At 45.1% G+C, this 24,542-nt stretch overlaps 1 protein-coding gene across 2 annotated transcripts; it reads left to right on the top strand.

Annotated features, from left to right (window-relative positions):
- The first annotated feature begins 1,181 nt into the window (after nt 1–1,181).
- Nucleotides 1,182–23,176, top strand: LOC101415494 (cytochrome P450 4F2-like). 2 transcript variants are annotated; one of them, XM_058292539.2, is made up of 13 exons: nt 1,182–1,321; nt 1,765–1,963; nt 3,977–4,121; nt 6,495–6,548; nt 6,639–6,766; nt 8,608–8,729; nt 9,531–9,801; nt 10,539–10,605; nt 10,799–10,928; nt 21,957–22,090; nt 22,185–22,249; nt 22,414–22,496; nt 22,913–23,176. In XM_058292539.2, exons 2-13 carry the CDS (start codon nt 1,766–1,768, stop codon nt 23,109–23,111), a joined length of 1,596 nt encoding a protein of 531 aa, XP_058148522.1. In that variant the 5' UTR covers nt 1,182–1,321; nt 1,765; the 3' UTR covers nt 23,112–23,176. The 2 variants fall into 2 exon arrangements, with proteins under 2 accessions (XP_058148522.1, XP_058148523.1); XM_058292540.2 differs by having other exon boundaries at nt 1,182–1,341.
- The last annotated feature ends 1,366 nt before the right edge of the window (nt 23,177–24,542 follow it).

Below are 24,542 nucleotides of genomic sequence, written 5' to 3'. Positions count from 1 at the left end.
TTAAAAATGTTTTTTGACCTGAATAAAAGGGGGAAATGGAAAGGACAAATGAGTTTATATGGCTATGAGTCTCCAAAAAGAGCTGGGAGGTTATCAGAGGGTTGCCCTTATGCACACCTGAGCAGAGTCCCAGAGACAGATAAAAGTAGATACAACCCTGAGTATTGGTTCTTCTGAGGGCTACAGGGACCCACAGTTTCTATGGTCATGGCAGATGGAGTTCAGTGCCATGTCAGTTGGCCCTACTTTGGAATTTGTGTTTCTGTATGATGGAGCTGGCCTCAGATATGATCTTTGTCCACAGTCTCTCCTGTTACTTTTACTGGAACTGTAATTGATACTGGGGTTTGATGTACACCTAGGGGACCTGAATCTCTGGACTGTCCATGTGATAGCCAGGCCCTGAGCCTCAACAGACTTGCAAATCCTACACTCTGGTTTATTGGACTTACCCCACTCAGCTAACATGGAGGTGAAGAATGTCAACCACCACACCAGGGAGCCATGAGTGCCTACAGCTGAAAGCAGGATTGCATCCAACATCCATGTGGAATCTAAGCCCCCTCTTGATACAGATTTGGAATGAACACAACCATTCCAAGGCCCACAGGATGGAGGAATAGAGTATGAATTAGAGTGGACTTACTGATATTCTATTCATGAACTGTGGTGATTAGTAATCGAAGAAAATGTGGCATTGGTGTGGAGAAAGTGGCCATGGTGGCTGCTGGGAGTAGGGAGTGGGAGGAAGAGATGTGATGTGGTGGCAGTTTTGGGACTTGGAGTTGTCCTACCTGTGTCTTTTACGCCCAGAATCTGATCCCTGGATTCTTTCTTTGTGGACTGGCTTGAGTTCATGTTGAACTCCTACCAGGCTGTCCCACCAGTTCCTGCTTGACTCTGGCCCACAGGCTGGGAGGCATTTCATGTAAAGGAGTTAGCCTAGCAATGCTCACCTAGCCCTTTAATGCCTGCTTTTCCCTGCCACACCCTGCCTTTGAAGCGCAAAGGGCAAGTTGTAAATTTGGGGCCCCAGGGACCTTTGTCCCTCTACACCCAGCTGTTCCCCACCCATGGTGGGAGGTGCTGCCCACACTGTGTGACTCTCAACTAGAGCCTCAGCCAGTCTTGAACCTCAGCCCCTTGCCCCTCCCCCTAATTTGGGCAGTAGGCCAGGCAGGGGAAGAGGCAGGCAGGCCAGTGGGAATTGGCCAGCTTAGCCCTGTCCCTCCCAGACCAACTTAGCTCAGGGACTAGGGGCAAAGTCATCTCATGAGGAGGCAGGAGACGGTTGTCCTGGACAAGCCTCTTCTGACAGGAGGTGCCAACCTGGGGTGACAGGTTTGGGATATCCCTGTTGGGAGGGTGAGGGTGCTGGTGCAGCACAATGGGATTATTGGGTAACTGCCCCTCCAATCTCTTCCCTCTGCCTGCTAGCCCAATTGGGCCTTTCTGGACTCCAGCCAGCTCTGTTCCTCCCTTACTTGTCCATCTCCCATCCCTACCCCCCCCCCCAATTCCCATCCCAGTCCCTCTAAATTCCCCTTTCCTTGTCTCCCTCCCAGGCTCCATCTCTCTACCCATCCTTGCTTCCATTCCTCATCCCATCTCTCCCCCTTTCTATTCAACCCCATTCTTTGTCCTGCTGCTCCCCTCCTTGGCCCTCTGCCTCTACTTTGTGCACCCCTCTCTCCCTACAAGCACACCCTCACCACCCCTTTTCCTTGCCCTCAGAGCTCACCCTCTGTGCCTGCTTCCCTCCAGGATGCAGCTCCTGAGTCTGTCCTGGCTGGGACCTGGTCCCATGGCCCACTCCCTATGGCTGTTCCTGCTGCTGATCGGGGTCTCCTGGCTCCTGGCCCGTGCCCTGGCGTGGTCTTACACCTTCTATGACAAGTGCCGCCGCCTGCGACGTTTCCAGCAGCCCCCGAGGAGGAACTGGTTCTGGGGCCACCTGGGTCTGGTGAGTGTGAACCAGAAGCAGGGTTGGAACTCCCAAGGGGTCAGGAATGGGGCTTAGGGTGCTGAGAAATGGGGAACTGGATGTAGTCTAGGGTACAAACATGGAAAGGAGTCCAAGGGGAACCCCTCTTTCCTCACCTACCCTGCAGGTCCATCTCTCTCCTCCTCTGTGGACCCCATGTCCTGAGGCCATTCTCTCATTCTTACCCCCCAGCCTGCTTGGGATCACTTTCCTGCCTGTCTTCCCCACATTAATCCCCCCTGTCTTCCCTGGGGGTTTCCAGGGCAGGCTGTGTGGAGCCCTTGTCCTTCCCTGCCCCCAGGCTCCACCCTGAACATGGAGCCTTCCCCATGGCACAGTCCAGGGTCTGCTCTCAGTGCACCTCAGGGCAGAGTCTAATGTTCTCTGAGCCGTCGGGGCACAGCTGGGCTAGAGAGGGTGTGTCTCCCCACCCATCCCTCCTGGGCACCTTCCTCTTCTCACCTTGCCCCCCCCACCCAAGAATTACCAATGAGTCCCATTTCCCAACCTGGATAAAATTTGACCATGTCCCCTTTCAGATGCCGTCCTTGCCTCCCCAGTCTTGATCTCTGACTTGGCCCTGCTCCCACTTGTACTTAAATGGTTAATTATATAATTTGTCATTAATCATCTATCTCTCCCATTAGACTGGGGGTTGGGCAAGTGCTCTCTCCACAGTGCTCAGCCTAAGAGCTCTCATACAGTAGGTGCTCAACAAATGTTGACATCCTAGAGGTTCAGCTGACCATCACCTCCATGAGTATTCCAAGGCAAAGGGAGGAGCACCAGGCTGCTCCCTTCCTCAGTCCAATTCTAGTGTGTGCACAGTGGATCACTTCCCCCAATGTCCAAAGGAGAACTACAGCTTGGGAATGGGCTTCCCAAGCCAACTTCAGGACAGGGGTGAGGAGCCCAAGCTCTTCCTGAAGGTATCCTGAGATTCTGAATCTTGGAATTCCCTGAGGCCTCATAAATTTATTGCAATTCTTCCTCCCTCCTTGGCCTTGGAGGCCGATCTACATCCTCCCCTCCTCCCACCCCTCTTCCTGTGTGACCTTACCCTAGTCACTCCCTCTCATGGACCAGTTTCACCTAGCACATTGAATCTTCTCCCCAATATCCGTGGGGAGCAGGTAACAGAGTACAGAAAGGAGAGTGACTTGTGTCTACCTGTTAAGAGGATCTTGGGTATCAGGTACGATGGAATATTCCATGGGACCAGGAAAGATAGTTCGTCTGGAACCAGCCCCTGCCGCACACCTTCGGGGAACACAGCCTCAGATTGTTTATTTGTGAATGGCCCCTTGTTAGGCATGTCTGTAGGTTCAGGGAGAAAATACATGGAGATACAGTGCACCCAGCCTGGTGGGCTGGTGGTGCTCCAGGTGGGAGTACTATTCTGATAGAGTTCATGACCATCCTAGGTGAGGGAGACTTCTAAGGCTCAATGTGCCCCATCTGTAGACCCTCCTCCGGGGGAGGAACCCCATGGGGACCTCCATACAGGTTCTCCCTGGAGGGCCTCTTCAATGAGCTCACCCCGCATGCCCTCCCTCATGCCTTTCTCACTACATTCCTTCCCACGGCCGGCCCCCAAGGCAAATCTCTACAGAACCCCCCTTAAGGGCTCTTCACCCAGGGATCCACCATCAGGGTCTCCACTATGGCCTTCTCTCACAAGCACCCCCCCCCCCCGTGGGCTCTCCCCACAGTCCCTTTTCCCCTGCCTTCCTACACCAGGCTTTCCCCACCCACTGTGTCCCAAGCTTTTCCTCTCAGTGAGCAAAGAAGGTGTATTTTCCATCTCCCTGGGTCATGCCCCTGGGATCTGGAGACACCAGGGCCTTCTGGCCTCAAGGACACTTGAGACCCTCCATCACTACAGAATCCCTACAGTGATTGCACCACTGAAAGAGGCTGGGCCAGGGCATGGGGAGGTGGGGACCTGCAGGTGCCTTCTCTTAGGAGGTGACTGCACACAATTGCTTTCAGGTCAAACCCACAGAGCAGGGCTTGATCATACTGGAAGAGCTGGTGGCCACCTACCCCCAAGGTTTTGTGAGCTGGTTGGGGCCCCTCCTCCCCATTGTTATTATGTGGCATCCTGATATCGTCCGGTGTGTCACCAACATCTCAGGTACCCATGCAGAGCTTGTGGTGATGGATGCTGTGGGGCTTCAACAGTATTATGCTCCTTTATCTCAAGCTTTGAGGTCCTCTGCAGGGGTCCCTCTTCCCCTCTTCTCTCTCAGCCATCTTTCTATTTCACCAACCTTTATCTCACCATCAGCTCCACGGTGGACCCACTGGACCACTGTGGCCCCAAGAGACCTCTACCCAAAACCCTGTTCTGGAAGAACCCCCAGTGTTGGGGAGATGGATCTAGATAGGGAGACCCTCAACACTGCGTGTTCAGGAATGGGGATGGAGAGACAGAGAAATGGGCTGGGCCAGCCCAGAGGAGGAGCCAGGTTTCTGCTGGGCAAGATGGAAAGCTTCCTGGAGGAGAGGTTGCTGGAACAAGGTCTGGAACAATGAGTAGGAATTTTACACTGGGGACAGGGCAGTGCTGTGGGTGGTGGTAGTGGTTGACTCTTGGAAGGACCCTATTCTCTCTCATTTCTGAGGAGTAACCCCAGTAACAATATACATTAACTGAAAAGTCCAGGAAGAGTTATCATCCAGTACAGTTGGATGCAGAATTCAAATGATGTTATTAGGAATTTGTCTCCATCTCTTAGTTCCACTTTTCTCTGACTCAGTCTTACTTTGAAGGCAGCTCTTTCCTCGTAAAGAATAAATCCCAGAAGCTCAATTCTGATAGGAAAGCTCTGCCAAGTCCCCATTCCCACAAATGACCTGGATTTACTTTCAGTGTTCTGCCTGAGTCACAAGGCCATTTCCTGAGTCAATCTCACAATTCTGATTCCCCACTCTTGGACTTGGGCCTCTCAAGCACAAAATAACTTGAATATCAAGGGCACAAAGCAACTTGAATATTAAGAATGCAGGTCGTGAATTCAGACATAGCTTTGCTTGGGTCTAAGGCTCCCCACTTGTTATTTGAAAGATTCTGCACAAGTGACTTCATCACAACTTCCATTTCCTTATTGGGAAAATGGAGATGAGAGGAGAACCAAGGTAAAGATGATATTTGGGGACCAAAATGGAGAAAGGCTTTTTCTGCTCCTGTACTTGAGGGACCCTGAATTGCTGTGTGTCAGGCTCTGGGATCCATGAGGAGGTCTGGTGTGGAGAGTGAGCACTTGGCTGTTCCCCGGAGCTTAGGTCTTGGTCTCTGCCTTCAGGTGCTTCTCTCCAGCAGCCTGGAAAGGTGTGGAATTGGTCTTTGTTTCTCCCCAGATTCGAAGCTTGGAAATCTATAAACAGGGTCTGGTGAGCACCTATGGAGAGGTGTGCTGCTGGTGGGTGGGGCCATGTCACATGGTCATCTGCACCTTCTACCCCACCTTCATCAAATCTGTCCATTTCACCCTATGCAGACATCCCTCTGCCCTCAGCCTCCTACGGCTATGGTCTCTGTGCTCCCTTCAACTGGGTGGGTGATGCAGGGGTGCTGCTGCCCCCTGCCCGCCTGAACCATCAGGTGTCAGATCCCCAGGATTTTCTGTTCTTATCTGGGCATGTCTGTGTGACAACTGCTGTGTAACCACACCTGATCACTTCAAGTGTGTGCTTACACCTGGGAGCACACATGTATGGTCTGTCATGTCCAGGGATCAGCTGTGGCCACAGACATTTGGGCCATGTCCATGTCTGTCTGGATCTTGGCAAAGATGCTGTTTAGGATCATCTGTTTCTCTGCCTTGTCACATCTGAGTGACATTTATGTCTTGTTTGAGGTCAATGCTGAAATGTGTCTGGCTCCCAGGGTCTCTGAGAAATGTCTGTGACCTTATTTGAATCATGTTTGAGGAAGGTATAAGGTATGCCTGGATCACATCTCGTCCATTTTGGGACATGAACAAGGCCATATGCATATTATGACTGGGGCACAACTGTGGGGCAAGATGAGGTCATGTCAGATGGTCTCCAGGCCATGTAAAAGAATGTTTTGTTATGCTGTGTATATTTTAGTGTATCCCATGTATGTTGTGGCCCTGTGAGATGTCAAGGTCTATATCTGGAGATGTCAATTGATGCTGGGATGGCTGGGATGTCCTATGTCCACAAGAAACCTTTTGTAGAGTGTTCGCTGTGCTCAGGTGTTTCAGAACACATTGGACTGTGGAACAGACATGTCATGGTGTAATGTGGCATGTTGATCCATGTCAGTGTGTCTAAGCATGCAGAAGCTTGTCTGTGGGTTCTACCTTTCCTACACTCTGCAACTGCAGCCTGTTCTGTTTCCCCTCACCTCCCTCTGCTGTCTGCTTGCTCTCTGCATGGCCCCACTCCTGCAGTGCTGGACTTGATGTAAGGGCATACCCCCCACCTGTGACCCCTCTTATCCCTTGCATGGCTCCTGATGACCCATCTCATGTGCCAGCCACCATTGCACCCAAAGACATGGTCTTCTACCCATTCCTGAAGCCCTGGCTAGGTGAGTAATTGCAGCCAAAAGGAATTTGGTCAGTCATGGGGGTCAGGGCAAGGGGTACCCTCACCTGATGCCCATGGCTGCCTCTTCTAGGGGATGGGCTCCTGCTGAGTAATGGCAACAAGTGGAGCCGCCACCGTCGCATGCTGACCCCTGCCTTCCACTTCAACATCCTGAAGCCCTATACAAAGATTTTCAATGAGAGCACGAACATCATGCACGTGAGTCCCTTGAGCCTGGAGTCTCTGATGAACTAGCTTTAAGTGGGAACGACTTCAGATGCATCTGGTCTGGAGTCTTGGCTCTGTTGCATGACTTTGAGACTATGGTTATTTCTCTCTGTGCCTCAGTTTACTTATTCCAAAATGTGGATAATGATCTCCATCCTGAAGTGTGGTCAAGAAACTTAATGGAAACATGTCCCTCACACATAGTAGGTGATCAGAAGGTGTTGGTTTCTAGGCTCCCTACCAGAATCCTTGCAATCCCAAGACAGTGTTAATGATAATGATGAATACTACATAGTAGCTATTGCTGAGTAACTCCTTCAAAACTCTTTGGTTTAAAATGTAAGAGTTAATTATAGCGAGAAGTCTATGGGTGAGTTGGCTGGCTCTCCTGGACGTGGGTGGCTTCATTCATGCACCTGTGATCAGCTGTGGGTCAGGTAGGCAGGTCTGATTGTCCAACTTGCCTTTCACATATGCTTCGGTCTTGGTTCACTCAGGATGACCTAGAATGGTCTCTGCTGGGTGCACTGCACTTTTCTTCTTGTGATTATTCATGATTCAACAGGCAACTCAGGCTTGCACACATGGCAGAGGCCTGGCTAAAAGGTATTGAGATAAATTTGCAAAGCCTCTGGAAACCTAGGTTTAGAATTATTCATCACTTTCACTGCATTCGCTTAAACAAAGAAAGCCACAAGACCAGGATAGGATCACAAGGTGGGGAAGTTAGGACCACAAGGTGGGGAAGTTGCAGTCGAGTCACATTGCAAAGACAATGGATATACGGTAAGAAGAAGCATTGGTGAAAAAAATATGTGAACTGTCTGTGATTTTCCCTACTTATAATCTGATAAGTTAGTTTGTGACTCTTCCAAGAATTCTTCCAGAACACAAGACTCTTGGGTCAAAATCAAAGTTTACTATTCAAGGCACAATGTATGCTTCATGTTGGTTTTGACTCTTTCCCCAAGCCACCCAAGCCTCATAGGGATGACACAGATAGGTGTATTGGATGTCTGCACCTGCTGACCATTGCATCAGAGGGTAGGAACACTAATTTTAGGGTAATCTACAACTTTCGTAGGAAAGAGAAGCATGCCTGATTTTTGTCCAAGGGAAGGCATTACCTCATCCCTCAAGATTGCTCACTGCAAACACAACTCTGAGAAATGGTCCAGGTAAATAGTGACAGGTCCTTGAATTCTTACCATTTCTAGGAAGAATGTAAAGTGATTCATATGGCCCATGAAAGCCTGCATCTCCCAACATAGGGGATATTTTTGTAATCAGTCCACAACTATGGTGATGATGATGAAGATAATGGAAGATAATATTTATTAAGTACTTACTATATGTCAGAAAACCATTCTAAGATACATGCTGTCTAATTTAATTTTCTCAATTCTTTGTGCAAGAGATGATCTTTCTTCACCCTAATAAAATTATTAAACTAAGGCTCAGGGCAGTTAAGGAGCCTGCCCAGAGTCATTCACTAGTATATGATCTGCTTTATCTGACATGGAAAAAGTTCATCTCAACTGTTATGAAAGAGCTGTTACACAGGGGAAAATGACTTGATTTAGGACTTAAAAGCACAGAAGGCAGAGTTGGAACTTGAAACCACATCTCCTGACTCCCATACGTGAAAATTTCATGTCCTATCAGTGACAGCTTCCACTCTCACTTAAGCCAGATTGTCCCTGAAAGTGGGTGCCTGGGGTGAAGGACCAGGAGGCTGCGTTCTGAGTAGATTCCAACCTGAAAGGTGAAGCCAGGGAGTGGGCTCAGGGCACATAAGGACTAGCCTCATTTCTCCTCCTCTCTCTGGCCAGGACAAGTGGAAGCGGCTGGCCTTGGAGGGCAGTGCTCGTCTGGACATGTTTGAGCACATTAGCCTCATGACCCTGGACAGTCTTCAGAAATGCGTCTTCAGCTTCAACAGCCACTGCCAGGAGTGAGAACTTGGTGCATTCATGCAAGGGAGTAGGTGGGAGAGAGAGAGAAGTGAATATGGCAGTCAAAAGGGTTTTCCTGGAGGAGGAGGAGGAGGGGGAGGAGGGGGAGGAGGAGGAGGAGGGTCACAGGAGAGCACTGAAGGACAAGGGAGGGGAGAGAGAAACAGAGGGACTTCCAGGTAGTGAAAATATTAGAGTAAAGGCAAGGAGACCAGGATGAGCAGAGTAATAAGGTACCATGGAAATGGGGTTGGAGAGGTAGACAGGGGCTAAATCTTAAGGGCTTTCAAAATCCAGGCAGCAGTGTAGGAATTAATCCTCCAGTTTCTAAGAAGCTATGGAAGGAGATGAGCAGATGAGGAGTGCAACCCAAGCAGAGATTTGGAGATCCAACTCTTTGTAGGTCTAATGTTTGACTGTTGTGTTGACATTGAACATGAAGAGAAGAGAAAAAGGCCGAGCCTATGGACCCACAGAAGATGATGCCTGGGATGGACTGAGAGGTTGAAGAAGGAGAAGGGACAGGATGGATATTGGGCAGGAGGAGAGAGTCATGTACCTCAAACTCTGCCCTGACGACATGATTATTGAGAGATAGCTCACTGAGATGTGGATGCAGGGATAGAAGAAGTTTTGGAGAGGCACACATCTGGGTGATCCCCACCATGTACCTCTGAGGCAATCTTTTCCTGGATGCTCACAATCCTGGTAGGAGGTAGCTCCCAGATTCTGGGTAGGAGATGCTCCTTCGCCTTCATGGGTGTTAAACTGTTGCTTCCCTTTACGTCCTCCTCCTCTAGGAAGCCCAGCAAATATATCACCGCCATCTTGGAGCTCAGTGCCCTCGTGGCGAGACGGAACCAACAGATCTTCCTGTACTCGGACTTCCTGTACCACCTCACATCCGATGGGCGGCGCTTCCACAAGGCCTGCCGCCTGGTGCACGACTTCACAAATGCTGTCATCCAGGAGCGGCGCCGAACCCTCCCTGATCAGGCTGCTGACGAGTTCCTCATGGCAAAGGCCAGAACCAAAACTTTGGACTTCATCGATGTACTCCTGCTGGCAAAGGTGGGCTCCCTTGCAATCTGAATTCAACAGGCAGACAGGTATCAAAATGGCCCACTGTGTGGCCTGTGGGAGAGTGTGGGCTATGATGTGGACCATTGACCATGAGGTGCAGCGGTGCTCAGAGATGTATTCGCCAAATGCAATGAATGTCTCATGATGATTGAGGAGGTTGTTGTTATGGGGGGAGGAGTGGGGTGAAGGGGGTGGAGGGTATATGGGACCTCATATTTTTTTAATGTAATATTAAAAAAATAAAGACCAAAAAGAGAGGCAGACAGGATCTTGATTTCAAATGTTAGATCGAAGAACCCAGATTCAAACCAGAGAGCACTGGAGAGCCATGTGAGGTGTTTGAGGACAAGAGAGATTCATTATCTTAAAATGTGAGCAAATGTCTCTTGAGCAAGGCACAATTTGTAAATTCTAAGGCATGCTGCCAATGAATCATCTCATAACCCAGATTGCCAGGATTTTGTTTCTTAGAGAGCTCTCATTATGCAGAAACATGAAAATACTCACGGAGCATTGATTCTTCCCATTAGTGCCAAAACAAGAGACAAAGACACAGTGAGGTGGAATTTGGCGTGGGGGCTGTGGGAATAGTGAAGAAGGTAGGTTCTAGGAGTGCAGGGTACTTGAGTTTCTGAATGGATGACGCATCTTCAGACAGTGTCTCGGTTAGGGTGGGAGGCTCTCAGAGCTGGAGTGATAATGGAATCTTCTTGCATTTTCTCCAGGATGAAGATGGGAAAGAACTGTCAGACGAGGACATCCGAGCGGAGGCTGACACCTTCATGTTTGAGGGTGAGGGTCTGAGCACGGGATCATGGTAGGAACAGGGGTCCCTCCAGCCCAACGGTTTGGTGGGTGGACCCTGGACCACTCTATCCTGCACTGTGCTTTCCTATCCTCCTTGAAGGCTCCATGTCAGGGAGTTGTCCGCCCTCTGGTTTTGAATCAACCCAGAGACTCAAGACTGCCTGACTGTACCCCTCAGGCCATGACACTACAGCTAGTGGCCTCTCCTGGGTCCTGTACAACCTTGCAAAATACCCAGAGTACCAGGAGCGCTGCCGGCAGGAGGTGCAAGAGCTCCTGAGGGACCGCGGGTCAGAGGAGATTGAATGGTGAGTGCATGATCTCATGGCCTCTCCCTCGTCCCTCTCGTTGGCTCTGCTCTCCAGATGGGGACAGATGAAGATGTTTTTATTGATTCTTCCATTATTGATTAGTGGAACTAGGAGGAGAACTTAGTGACAGGCCCCGGTACCCAACCTGTCCTGGAGAAGGTCCAGCTTTGGGGTGAGAAAGATCTGCTTTTGAATCATCACCCCTCTATTAATTTGCTGAGTTATCAAAAAGGGTCATATCTTCTCTCCACGACTGAATTTCTTCCTCTAACATGGGACCAGTCTTCAATCCCCAGGGATCTGGGAGATTTAGCAGCAATATGTAAGGGCAGAATTTGGTTAGGACATGGTCAGTAAATGAGCTTCTCCTTTCCTCCCTTGCTTTTCTCCCCTGAGATCACAGTTTTCTGAAGATCTTCACTTTACTGAATATTTGCTCATCTTCTGCTACATAATCCCTACCATATTGACTAGTCCAGGCATTCTTAGTAGTCCTCTAAGTAAGAGGTTTCCATCTCTTGCTGACAAACCCTTCCATCATCCATCTGTCTTGCATTCTGCTTATACTCACCTCTGCTCACAGCCTCAATCTGGTCCAGGAAGGATCAAGACTTGGTTTCAGCCTTCTAGGTGCTCCCAGCCCGGTGGGAGAGCATTCCCATATCAAGGGACTCCCAATTCACATAGGCGGTTCTAACACTGAAAGAAATTGATGAAACCCCGGGATGGTGGTGGAGGCAGAGAAGAGATAGCAGCTAAGACCTTGAATGATTATCAGTAGCCATTTAAGTACAATCAGGAACAGTGCTTTAGGCTGAAGAGACAAAGGCAAGGAGAGAGGGAGAGGGTGAGATAGAGGAAAAGAGGGAGGGAATGCAGCCAATTGCGTAAACCAGGAGTGACCAAAGCCTTTTTTTTTTTAAGTTTTACAGTTTTTGTGTTTTCTTTATTTTTTTCTATTTTTTTTCTATTTCTTTTTTTAATTTTTTGTCTTATTAATTTTTTTAATGTTACATTAAAAAAATATGAGGTCCCCGTATACCCCCCACCCCCCTCACCCCATTCCTTCCACATCAACAACCTCTTTCATCATCATGGAACATTCATTGCATTTGGTGAATACATTTTTGAGCACTGCTACACCACATGGATAATGGTTTACATTATAGTTGTGAACAAAGATCACATCTCAGTCCAGCTCAATCACACAGAAACACCAACTGCAAAGTAGGGCCAACTGACATGGCACTGAACTCCATCTGCCATGACCATAGAACCTGTGGGTCTCTGTACCCCTCATAAGAATCAACACCTGGAGTTGTATCTACTTTATCTGTCTCTGGGACTCTGCTCAGGTGTGCATAAGGGCAACCCCTCTGATAACCTCCTGGCTCTTTTTGGAGACTCGTAGCCATATAAACTCATTTCTCCTTTCCATTTCCCCCTTTTATTCAGGTCAAAAAGCATTTTTAACTCCTGGTATTATATGTAGACTAAGATATTCTGCTGGTCCGAGTTGACCCTTTTATTCAAGGTTATTTTCTAGTTACATCATCAGCTGGTACTTGGTAGTAATCCCTCGGCACCAGGGAGGCTCATCCCCAGGAGTCATGTCCCACGCTTGGGGGAAGGCAACGCATTTATGTGCTGAGTTTGGCTTTGAGACTGGCCACATTTGAGCAACATGGAGGCTCTCAGGAGGTAACTCTTAGGCATCCTGCAGTTCTAGGCCTTGTTCTTATTTCAGGTGCACAGGCTCACAGCATAGTCATTACTATCAAGGGCTCATTGTTGGACCTTCATTCTGTTTTGGTCTTTGTCATTAACTTGGGGGATTGTTCCTGTTCCTTTAGGGAATGTGATAGAGCTCCCCTGGCTAGGAACTCAGCACTGCCTCAGTTGTTGTTTTTAATTGTATTCACTATGAAAATATCCAAACATTTTTATGTACCCTGGATATATGCCCTGGAGAACTCCCTGCCAACCATGTGTCCCCTGTCAATAACACTCCACACCAGTATTCCTCCGCTGCCATTGTTGAACCTCTCTGTGACCCAAAACTTCTCCAAAAGTGAAGCCAAATATATTGCCAGGTTCCATTAAAGTAAAATGCAATACAATGATGAGTTTAAAGGTTAAATATAGAATACATATTAATTTAGAAAAATTAAGGTAAAAATTAATTGGGGTATCAAAAAATTTAAAAATGCAAAAGCTTTGTTTTGATGTTTTGCCTTCCATCACTGCAATAAGTGTTGCCCTGTATGCAAATTGGCCACGCAACTATTTACGTCTTTTCCTCAGTGTCTACGTCCTATCTTTTTCTTTTCTTTTTTCTAATTATTACGCTTATCTTCACAAGAGTTTTAGATTGTACTAGTTCATATATACAATATGCAGTACTCCCACATATCCAACATAAAGCCTTTTCCCTTCGACAGCAATAGTTTTTTTACATATTCATACTATGTTTACTGAAAGTGATGTACAGATATTGAGACAATAGCTTTCAAACAAGATAACATTTGTGTTTACATTGCAGTTTACATTTTAGACTATACGATTTTCTAAATTTTTAGTTATCTTATGTTTTACATTATGATTTACATTTTAGCCTATCGGCCCCTATATATTTCCGGTGTAATTTTACATGTTTTATATCCATCCTTGCGCACTCTTGTGGAACACTTCTATTGCCCTCACAGCTACGTCGGTTCCATCTATTCAATACTTCTTTCTCCCTCCCCTTAGGGCCCACAGTGACAGTCAATCTTCATTGCTTGAAGGGCCATGTTCAGACATACTTGCAACAGTGTTGAGGGCTTGACATGCTCAACTGCCCTAATTCACTGGGAGCCACCATGTCTCTGGAGAGATACAATTTCCTCTATCTGAGAACATCAGTCCTCCCCAGGATGTAGGTATATACCTTCACTCTCATTATATGGGTCTCTATCCAATGATATAACCCACTCTGGCAAAATGAGCATTCACATATTCCCTAGGAGCCTGTCCTGCATCAGATTATCCCCTTTAAGCATCTTAAACTGGTAACCTTCCTTATTATATTTTTGAAAAAGTTTTCTCAGCATTATACTCTCAACCAAATACCTGACAATCTATGTTCGTATGTTACCCCACCCTCCCCCCAATTTCATGGGCAATATTACCCATCCTCCCATCCCTAGCCCCCCTCAAGACCACAAAGCCCCACCCAAGGTAACCCTATGCCCCCATTTTATCCCTTCCTTGTACACATACTTACCTCCAGCTTATCATAGATTTCACCCATGTAGGTGTCAGCTTACATCCTTCCTCTAGCCCCCAAATTTCTGTAAGCCTATCATCCAGTCTCTAGCTCTATGAGGCAGCTTGGTTTACTTATTTCATATCATTGAGGTCATGTAGTATTTGTCCTTCAATGTCTGGGTTGCTTCACTCAACATAAGGTTCTCAAGATTCATTCATGTTATCACATGTGGTTGTAGTGCATTCATTCTTAAAGCCGAGTAGTATTCCACTGTATGTATATACCACATGTTAATTATCCACTCATCTGTTGATGGGCATTTGGGTTGATTCCAACTTTTGGCAATAGTGAACAATGCTTCTGTGAACATTGGTGTGCGTATATCAGTTTGTGTCCTTGTTTTCAGTTCTACTGGGTATATACCCAGCAGTGGTATTGCTGGGTCATATGACAAATCTATGACTAGTTTTTTGAGAAACTGCTAAACTGTCCTCCAGAATGGCTGGCTCCTTCTGCATTCCCACCAGCAGTGGATGAGTGTTCCCGTTCCTCCACATTGTCTCCAGCATTTGTAGTCTTCTGTTTTTTCATAACTGCCTATCTTATGGGAGTAAGATGGTATCTCATTGTAGTTTTGATTTGCATTTCCCTGATACCTAGAGATTTGGAGCATTTTTTCATGTGTTTTTTAACCATTTGTATTTCTTCTTTGGAGAAGTGTCTTTTGAATCTTTTTCCCATTTTTTAAATGGGTTGTTTATCTTTTTATTTTCAAGATATAGGAGTTCTTTATATATGCACGTCATAAGTCTCCTATAAGATATATGGTTACCAAATATTATCTCCCATTGTGTTGGCTCTCTTTTCAATTTCTTGACAAACTCCTTTGAGGTGCAGAAGGCTTTGATTTTGAGGAAGTCCCATTTATCTATTTGTTCTTTTGCTGCTCGTGCTTTTGGTGTGAAGTTCATGAATCCATTTCCTATTACAAGGACTTGTATATGCTTCCCTACATTGCTTTCCAAACTCTTTATGGTCTTGGCTCTTATATTTAGGTCTTTGATCCTTCTTGAGTTGATTTTTGTATAAGGTGTGAGATGGTAATCCTCTTTCATTCTTCTACATATGGCTATCCAGTTCTCCAGGCACCATTTGTTGAATAGGCCATTCTCTCCCAGTTGAGAGGGTTTGGTGGCTTTATCGAATATTATATGACTATATATATGAGGATCTATATCGAACTCTCAATTCGGTTCCATTGGTCTGTGTGTCTCTCCTTATGCCAATACCATGCTGTTTTCATGACTGTAGCTTTGTAGTATGTTTTGAAGTCAGGTAGTGTGATTCCTCCAATTTCATTTTTCTTTTTCAATCTGTCTTTGGCTATTCGTGGCCTCTTTCCTTTCCAAATAAATTTCATAGCTAGTTTTTCTAGTTCCTTAAAGAAGGCTGTGTTGATTTTTATTGGGATTGCATTGAATGTGTAGATCAGTTTTGGAAGAATAGACATCTTAATAATATTTAGTCTTCCTATCCATGAACAAGGAATATTCTTCCATTTATTTAGGTCTTCTTTGATTTCCTTGAACAGTGTTGTGTTGTTCTCTGTGTATACATTCTTTACATTTTAGGTAAATTTATTCCTAGGTATTTGATTTTTTTATTGACTATTGTAAATGGTATTTACGATACCATTATCGGTGTACAGAAATGCTACTGATTTCTGTGCATTGATCTTATTACCTGCGACTTTACTAAACTCATTTATGAGTTCTAGAAGATTCGTTGTAAACCTCTCAGGGTTTTCTATGTTTAGGATCATGTCATCTGCAAATAATGAAATTTCGACTTATTCCTTTCCAGTTTGAATGCCTTTTATATCTGGTTCTTGCCATTGTCTGCTCTGTGTGTCTATTCACTGTGCGTTCTTCTGTGTCTGCTTGTATTCTCATTAGGCGAGTCTGAGAACTGATCCTGGGAACTTCCGGGGTGGGAGAGAGGTGATCACTCTCTTATACTACCTCAACTCCCTGTTCTGCTATGTCTTCATATTTTCTCTCCTCTGTGTCTCTGGTTGTGTCATCTTACTGCGCTAGCTCTCAGCATCAACCAGCACTCTGTGTGGGATGGTAATCCTACATGGGAGGGCACTCCCATGTGGGCTGGCTTTCTGTGTCAGCCAGCTCACCATGAGGGCTAGCTTGCTTTCACCAAGAGGCCCTGGGCCTCGAACCCTGGACCTCCTATTTGGTAAACAGGGGCCCAACTGCTTGAGCCACATCCGATTCCACCCTCCCCCATTTTTTTATTGTTTTGTTTTCATTTAGTGCATGTGTGGAATAATTTTTCCAGACTTTCACTTTCAATCTGTTGGTATCCTTGGGTCTAAGGGATACTCTTGCAGACAGCATATAGATGGCTCATATTTTCTTATCCATTCCACCTGTCTGTTTCTTTTCTTTGGGGAGTTTAATTCATTAACATTCAATATTATTACTCTAAATGCAGTTCTTTTTTCACGCATCATAACCTTTTGGTTTTATCTGTCATATTTTGCTTCACCACTCTTTTGAGAAGTTTAGTTACTTTTACTGATATAGTCTTCATTTCTAGACTCTCTTCTAAGCCTCTCTCTCTTGTCTTTTCTTTTCAGACTGTAGCACACACTTTAGTATTTACTGCAAGGCCAGTTTCTTTGTTATAAACTCTCTCAGTTTCTATTATCTGTGAATATTCTAAACTTGCTCCCATTTCTGAAATACAAACCTGCTGGATTTAAGATTATTGGCTGGAAGTTTTTCATTTGCAGTATCTTAAATATATCACACCACTGTCTTCATGCCTCCATGGTTTCTAGTGAGAAATCAGCACTTTAAACTTATTGATTATCTTTTATAGGTTATACATTGCTTTTCTCTTTCTGCTCTCAGTATTATCTCTTTGTCTCTGGCATTTGGCATTCTAGTTAGTATGTATGTATCTTGCAGCTGGTCTATTCAGATTTATTCAAATGGGAGTACCATGTGCTTCTTGGACACAGATATCTATGTCCTTCAATAGGGTTGGGAAATTTTCTACCATTATTCTTTCAAATATTCCTTCTGCTCCTTTTCTCTTCTTTTCTCCTTCTGGGACACCCAGGACACATATGCTTATGCCTCTCTTGATGTCATTTAGTTCCCTGTGACCTTGTTCAATTTTTTTCATTCTTTGTTTCATCTTTTCTTTTGTATGTCTGTTTTCAGAGACCATGTCTTCAAGCTCACCAATCTTTTCTTCTGCCTCCTCAAATCTTCTGTACTTCCTTAAATTTTTTAAAAAGATACTTAGATTCCATAAATATTACATAAATATATAGGGGATTCCCATATGCCCCATTGCCAACCCCTCCCATGTTTTTCTTCATTAACAACTTCCTTCATTAGTGTGGTATATTTGATAAACTTTATTAATATATCTGGAAACATTGCCACTAAGCATAGATTTTATAGTTTTTATTGTACTTTAAACTCTCTTCTGCACAATTTTATAAGTTATGTTATGGTATATATGACATAATTTTATGTTTCTTTTCTCTGATAATTACTAACTTTGAGCATAATTTCATATGCTTAAAAGTTTCTTTATTTGAGCTCCCATGAATTCTTAGTTCATATACTTTGCCTATTTTTTTCTTGGGTTTCCTGTTATTTCTCTTATTGATTTGAGAGATTTCCTTCAGTATGTAAGATATTCTGCAAATATCTTCTCCAAATGTCTCTTCTGACTGCTTATTAAATATTAATTAATATTTATTATTAACATAATGTTATTAACATAATCATTGCATTATCCATTATTTCCTTAATTTTGATGCATTTTTATCCATTTTATTTTGGTCTTGCAGTTTGAACTTTGTGGATATTAATATTTGTTTCCCACCTCTAGGCCACAAAGATGTCCCACATTATCTTCTTTTTCCTTCCTTCCCCCCCATGATGGTTCCCTGTCTGCTTGCTCTTTTTTTGTTGTTGTTCTTTGTCTGTTTTTTTTGTTCGTTTGTTTGGGAGGCTTGGGGAACCAAACCCAGACCTCCCATGTGGAGGTGAGCATCCAACTGCTTGAACCTCATGGTCCCCACATTATCTACTTTTTAAAAATCTTTTTAAATTTATTTTTAAAAGAGACTTAGATTACATTAAATGTTACATAAAAAAATAAGGGATTTGCATTTAACCCAATCACCACTCCTCCCACTTTTCCCCACAGTAATAACTTCTTCCATTAACATGGTACATTCATTGTAGTTGATGAACACATTTTGAAGCATTGCTACACAGCATAGATTACTCTTTACATTATAGTTTACTCTCTCTCCCACTCAATTCTGGAGATTATGGCAGGATATATAATGTCCTGTATCTGTCATTGCATTTTCATTCAGGACAATTCCAAGTCCTGAAAATGCCCCCATTTTACACCTTTTTTCCCTTTCCCTGACTTCTGCACCTCCAGTGGCCACTGTTCCACATCGATGATATAATTTCTTCCATTGCTAGAGCCACAATAAGTCTATAGTATAATACCAGTAAGTCTACTCTAGTAGATATTTTATTCCCCAATCCTGAGGATTCTGGGATGATGATGCTCACTCCACCTCTAATTGAGAAGGGAATTCTATCCCATATGGCTGATGGATGGGGCTCACTAGCTTACAGTTGTAGACTCTCTTGTTTTCTTGGTATGGCAGTTGCCCATCCTCACCTCCTTGTTAGTTGTCATGGCTGAGTCCAATGAACTGGAGAGTAAGTATTGCAACTGCACTGCATCTCAGGGCCCAGCTGGCACATGAACAGCCCAGAAATTCGAGAGTCCTGAACATATCCCTACCAACTCCAGCACCAACTGCAGATTCAAACAAAATAGAAGATGCCTGTGTAGAGAAGTCACATCTGAGTGCAACTCTCTCACACTTGGGGCACAAACAGCAAAGGATAACCCATTGCCAAGGCACCATACTCCAGAGCTACCTACCATGACTGTATGACCTGAGTGTCTCCAGAGCCTTCAGGAGCCCCTATATTTGGGATAGTATCTACTTCAGATGTCTACAAGATCCTGCTGAGATGTGCATAAGCATTACCTCTCTGATGACTTCCCCACTCACTTTTAAACCTCTTAGCCATATAATCTCATTTGTCTTTACGTTTTTCCACCTTTTATTCAAGGGCTTTTTCCAGTTGCATCACCAGCCACGGCTTGGTAGTAATCCCTTGGTGCCTGGGGGTCATTTCCCATGCTGGGGAAAGGTAATGCATTTATATGTTGTTTGTCTTAGAGAATGGCCACATTTGTAGAACATGGAGGCTCCCAGGAGGTAAGTTTTAGACACCCTACCACACTAGGCTATGTTGTACTTCAAGAGTAAAGGCTTATAAGCATAGTCATCAATATCAAGGGCCCATCAAAGTACTATCCTTCTTCACTAGTCATTGTCCCTGTACTTGTGGAATTAATGCTGTTAATTAGAGAATGTGGCAGAGCTCCCCAGGATGGGAATTGAATATTCTTTCTGTTGTTGTGTGCATCTCCACCCAATGTGGCAATTCCCCATGAACATTTGAACATATTTATATACCTTATATGTATGCCCAGGTGAACGTCCTCCCATGCCTCCCCCATCACTGATGCCCCATACCAGTGATCTTCCCCTACCATAGCTGTAACTCTTCTGTGATCCAAAACTTCTACAAAAATGAAGCTAAGAATATAGCCAAATACAAGTATAGGAAAATTAAATAATAATGATAGGTTTAAACATAAGAAATAAAATACATAATAATTCACAAAAACTAAAACATTATCTTTTTTTAACTTTAGTTTTACCTTTCCCTAATAGGTATCTACTCCACCTGTAGTATATGGAGTAGATGAGGGTCTATTTCTATTTGTTTCCACATCATCAGTTGTTTGAATACATTCTACCAAACAATTCATGCATAAGCAAAGACTTTTTGGCTCTTCCTTTACTTGATGTTAAGTTTCCACCTATTTATGTGCCTGTCTCTGAGCTTTATACTCTCACTCATGGATCCATTTTCCTGCTCTTGCACAGGAAAACAGTGTTTCTCCTCCTCCTCCTCCTCCTTCTCTTCCTTCTTTTCCTCCTCCTCATTCTTCTTATTATTTCTTCTTAATAACCTTTATAATAGGTCTTCATATCCGGTGGAGTGTGTTTCCTTCTTTGACTTTTTAGTTTTAAATTGACCTAGCTCCTTATGACCTTTTATTCTTCCAGAAAATTTAGAGGAAGTTTATCAAATTCCTAGAATAATTCAGCTAGCTTTTCACCAGGATTGAATTGAATAAGCAATTGACTTGTGGAAGAATGATTACCTCATGCTATTAGTATACCCTGTCCTAGAGTGTGCAACGGATCTCCATTTATTCAAATAACTTTAATGTATTTTAGTGAAGAAATTTCTACCTAGAGATCTTAAGTATGTATTTTAATTAACCCTTAGATACTCGTTATTACGGCAAATATCATATTCTAGTGATATTTTGCATAATGCCAATAGAGGATAATATTTATATGCTCATTTGGAATGAACAACCTTCATATTTCTTGTTATATTTAATCTGTTTTTTTTAATACTGTTATGATGAGCATCTTTTATTATGTTTTCTAACTGGTTGTTTTTGTATAGGCAAATGAATAATATATATACAGTGGTACATTAACTTAGAAAATAATAAAGTTGGCATTTTATATCAGTGGGAAATGTGGCTCATTTAATAAAAGCTTTTGAGACAACTAGAGATAAATCAGGAAAAAAAATAATCTGCTTCTCAGATTTTCTAACAAGATAATATCGATATGAAGCAATGACTTATATTTATTTATTTTAATGGTAACCAAACTAGGAGAATGTATTTTTTTAAAAAAGAATTATTAAAAGCTCTAGAAGAAACCATGGGGAAATAGTGGAGTTTCTATTTTGACACAAGTCTCAGGAGATGTACAAGCAGAGATTAGTATGCTTAGATGAAAGAGAAACAGAGTAGTGTGTATATAGTATGCTACTATATATATTTTTTTAATGCAGAAGAGTAATGCTGGAGCAATATATAAAGAATTAGTATTTTCAACAATGTATGGGGAGGGAAAGGGGTTTTGGTGGGTCATAGGAGTGTTATTTTAGAGTTTTCAATATGTGAGCCATTCAACTTTATCAACTACTAAAATGTTAAAGAGCCACACAAAAAGAAGAGGGTGAAAATTCATCCCTTTACTGAATTCTCAGTATTTATGAAAATTTTCCAGTGGATTCTTTTGTGTATTACAATAATGAAGAAACTGTCAGCCAACCATGTTACATTTCTTCCCACATTTCAAATTACTATACTCCTCATTTTTCCTTGTCTAATTGCAGTAGCTAGTATCTCTAATAAATGTGAAATAAAAGTAAAACATTTAGTGTACTTACTCTTTTACTCATTCATCTTATTTTCTTATTCATGGAGAATATATTATTTTCATGCAAATTTTTGACATTTTCATAATGGTTCCTGGGTATTGGTTTTGCTCAGATGATTTCTAAAATTAGCTGGCTGAATTTTCTCTGGTGTGTTTCTGACATTACTTTTCTGATGCTCAAATCTTTGCTCTTTCAGGGATTTGTTTTGTTGTAGAGAGTGAGAGTCAGAGAGAGGCAAGGGAAGGGCCTGATGGGGCAGATGGAGCTGGGGGAGCCTGTCTTGGCTCCCTGGTCATTGTGGGGGGATCTCAACAGGGACGACCTGGCCCATTTGCCCTTCCTGACCATGTGCATCAAGGAGAGTCTGCGGCTGCATCCTCCAGTCACCACCATCTCCCGCTGCTGTACCCAGGACATCGCGCTCCCGGATGGCCGGGTCATCCCCAAAGGTGTCCACAACGGCAGGACGCAGACTCCTGGGCAGGGAGGTGGTTCTCTTAGGCATTGGGGGCCCTTGTCCTGACTATTCCCTCCCTCTCACAGGTGTAATCTGCGTCATCAGCATTTTCGGGACACATCACAACCCGACGGTCTGGCCAAACCCTGAGGTGCTGCCCCTTCCCCAGTGATTTAACATCCAGGGACCTGGGGGATGATCCAGGGTCCTGCCTTGGGAAACCAGACCCACCTCTTCCACCACACACACTTCTGCTTCTCAAAAGCATCCTGTTCTGGGAGAATAACCTTAGCTGTCCTGCCTCATCCACCACAGGTCTATGACCCCTCCCGCTTCAACCCAGAAAACACCCAGAAGAGGTCACCTCTGGCTTTTATGCCCTTCTCTTCGGGGCCCAGGTGAGACCACCGGGCATCTGAGGTGGGGAAGGGGTGAAGGGTGACCTGGGCCTAGGACTGCTTCTAGACCTGATTGTGGGGGAAGAGGAGGTTCAGGGGGCCAGAGTTCCAGCACCCCTCTTCCCATCCCTTGGAGGATGGACAAGGACCTAGAGAAGCTGGGTGAGGTTCAAGGAGGCCTCCCAGGAGTGCTCAGAGGCCCCTCCTGCACATCTGTTGGTCTGAATTGGGGGTTGGAGTCCGGGTCAAGCTCAGGGGACATGGAAGTCCACATGAGGGTCCTATGCATGGTTATCACCTCCTCTCTAACCCTCAGGCTGATGAGGGAGAAGGTTGGAGTAGTAGACAAGGTCCAGGAGGGATGGGGGCCCAAATGGGAGTCCTGTGCACTGTCCAAATCCCAATCCGGCCCACAGGAACTGCATTGGGCAGACATTCGCCATGTCCGAGATGAAGGTGGTCCTGGCGCTTACGCTGCTGCGATTCCGCATCCTGCTGGACAAGACAGAGCCCCGGAGGCAGCCAGAGCTGATCCTGCGCGCGGAGGGTGGACTTTGGCTGCGGGTGGAGCCGCTGAACACAGCCTCACCTGGATTCACGGCCACAGGGCCTTAGACCCATCCCTGACCCCACCCATCTACCTTGGCAGATTTAAGGGAATAAAACTTTGCTGTCTCCTCTGTTCAGACCTCCCTGTGAGTCAGTAGGGGGCGCTTGGAGACTGACTGTATCCAGAGGAGATGGTGGCAGGTTGGAATTGGAGCTGCTGCCTCCAAGCCTAAGACCCTCCTTGCCTTGCAGGTTGACCTCAGAGGCCCCACCATGATGGTGAGTTCTGCAAGAACCCAATCACTGACATTCTCCAGTGGGCCATAGGGAGGCATAGTAGGTGCTTGATCAGGAAAGGGACCAGGGTTAAGGATGGATTTAAGAGGCTGCCTTGGGATTTTGAGTCCAGGAAGAGGAATCCCATAGTGGCAGATCCCTTTCTCTTGGCCACGTGTGCTCTGAAACAAAGTCCCTTGGCCTGTCCAGAACATAGGGGGAGAAAAGATGTAGCCACACCCTTCCAGGACTCAGAGTCCCCTCAGTGCTGTTGCCAACAGCTCCATTCATGTGCCTGCCCCCTCCTAGTTATTCCATCTGTGGTTCCCTTTTCTGACATTCAGGGAGTCCACTCCCTTTTCTGCCTTGGTCCCTCTGATGCTGTCCAACAGACACTGTAATAGCTGAGACGCCACTGTGTGCCAGGCACCCTTGAAAAGCCCCAGGAGCAGAGTTCATCCCCAAACTTTCCCTTCCAGGTTCCTCAATACCATCGCGGGCCAACCTTTCTCATCTTGCTGTGAGATACAGGTCAAGGCCATCTTGACTGACCACTGGTAGTCACAGCCAAACCACTGAAAGCAAAATAAGTCCCAAGAACATGTGCTGTGGAGTCAGATTGCTTGGCTTCAAGTCTCAGCTCTGCTGTGTGACTCGAGCCAGTCAATCCCCCTCACTGTGCCTGTTTCCTCAATTAAAAATGGGGTCAGCAACAACCCTTGTGTTGTCTCAAGGACTAAATGTGAAACACTTAAAGCTTTCTTGGGGCAGGTGAAAAATAGAAGAATGTGAGGTTCTCAGAAGATGGTGTCATTGTAGGTGGGCACTCCCCAAGGCTTTCACTAGAAACGGCTGAGAAGAGGCAAAATCTTGCTGGAGTGAATTGTTTTGGGAACCCACAGAGAAGGAGGCTTCAGGGCATTCATTGATCTGGAGGGAACTGGACAAAGAAATAAAGAGACCAAGGGAAAGCTGAGAGTTGCTCACCATTGTGACTGGAAACCGTGGTGGGAGCTAAGCCCCACCCTCAAGGCAAAAACCTCCATGGACTCCCTAACTCCCACCAGCCAGTTGGAGGGAGCATTCTCCTGGGGCAATTGGGTTCTGGTGAAAGGTGGAGAGTGGTTTCCTTTCCATGGGTTTGGATACCTAGGCCCTCTTTGAATTTCGGGGAGCAGACCAGCTAGCACCGAGGTGTCCCCAGGGAGAAAGGAGAGAGGA

Source organism: Dasypus novemcinctus, unplaced genomic scaffold, assembly GCF_030445035.2.
Source record: "Dasypus novemcinctus isolate mDasNov1 unplaced genomic scaffold, mDasNov1.1.hap2 scaffold_124, whole genome shotgun sequence".
In the NCBI taxonomy this organism is placed as follows: domain Eukaryota; kingdom Metazoa; phylum Chordata; class Mammalia; order Cingulata; family Dasypodidae; genus Dasypus; species Dasypus novemcinctus.
The sequence above is the reverse complement of the archived record's forward strand: the minus strand, read 5'-3'. Positions and strand labels throughout refer to the sequence as shown.

What these genes read in the sequence shown, in the direction of transcription:
- LOC101415494 (XM_058292539.2), top strand. Translation starts at nt 1,766, where the DNA reads ATGCAGCTCCTGAGTCTGTCCTGGCTGGGACCTGGTCCCATGGCCCAC. An exon ending in ATGTACTCCTGCTGGCAAAG is followed by an intron (nt 9,802 to 10,538) that starts GTGGGCTCCCTT and finishes CATTTTCTCCAG; the next exon opens with GATGAAGATGGGAAAGAACT. An exon ending in TGGCCGGGTCATCCCCAAAG is followed by an intron (nt 22,091 to 22,184) that starts GTGTCCACAACG and finishes TCCCTCTCACAG; the next exon opens with GTGTAATCTGCGTCATCAGC.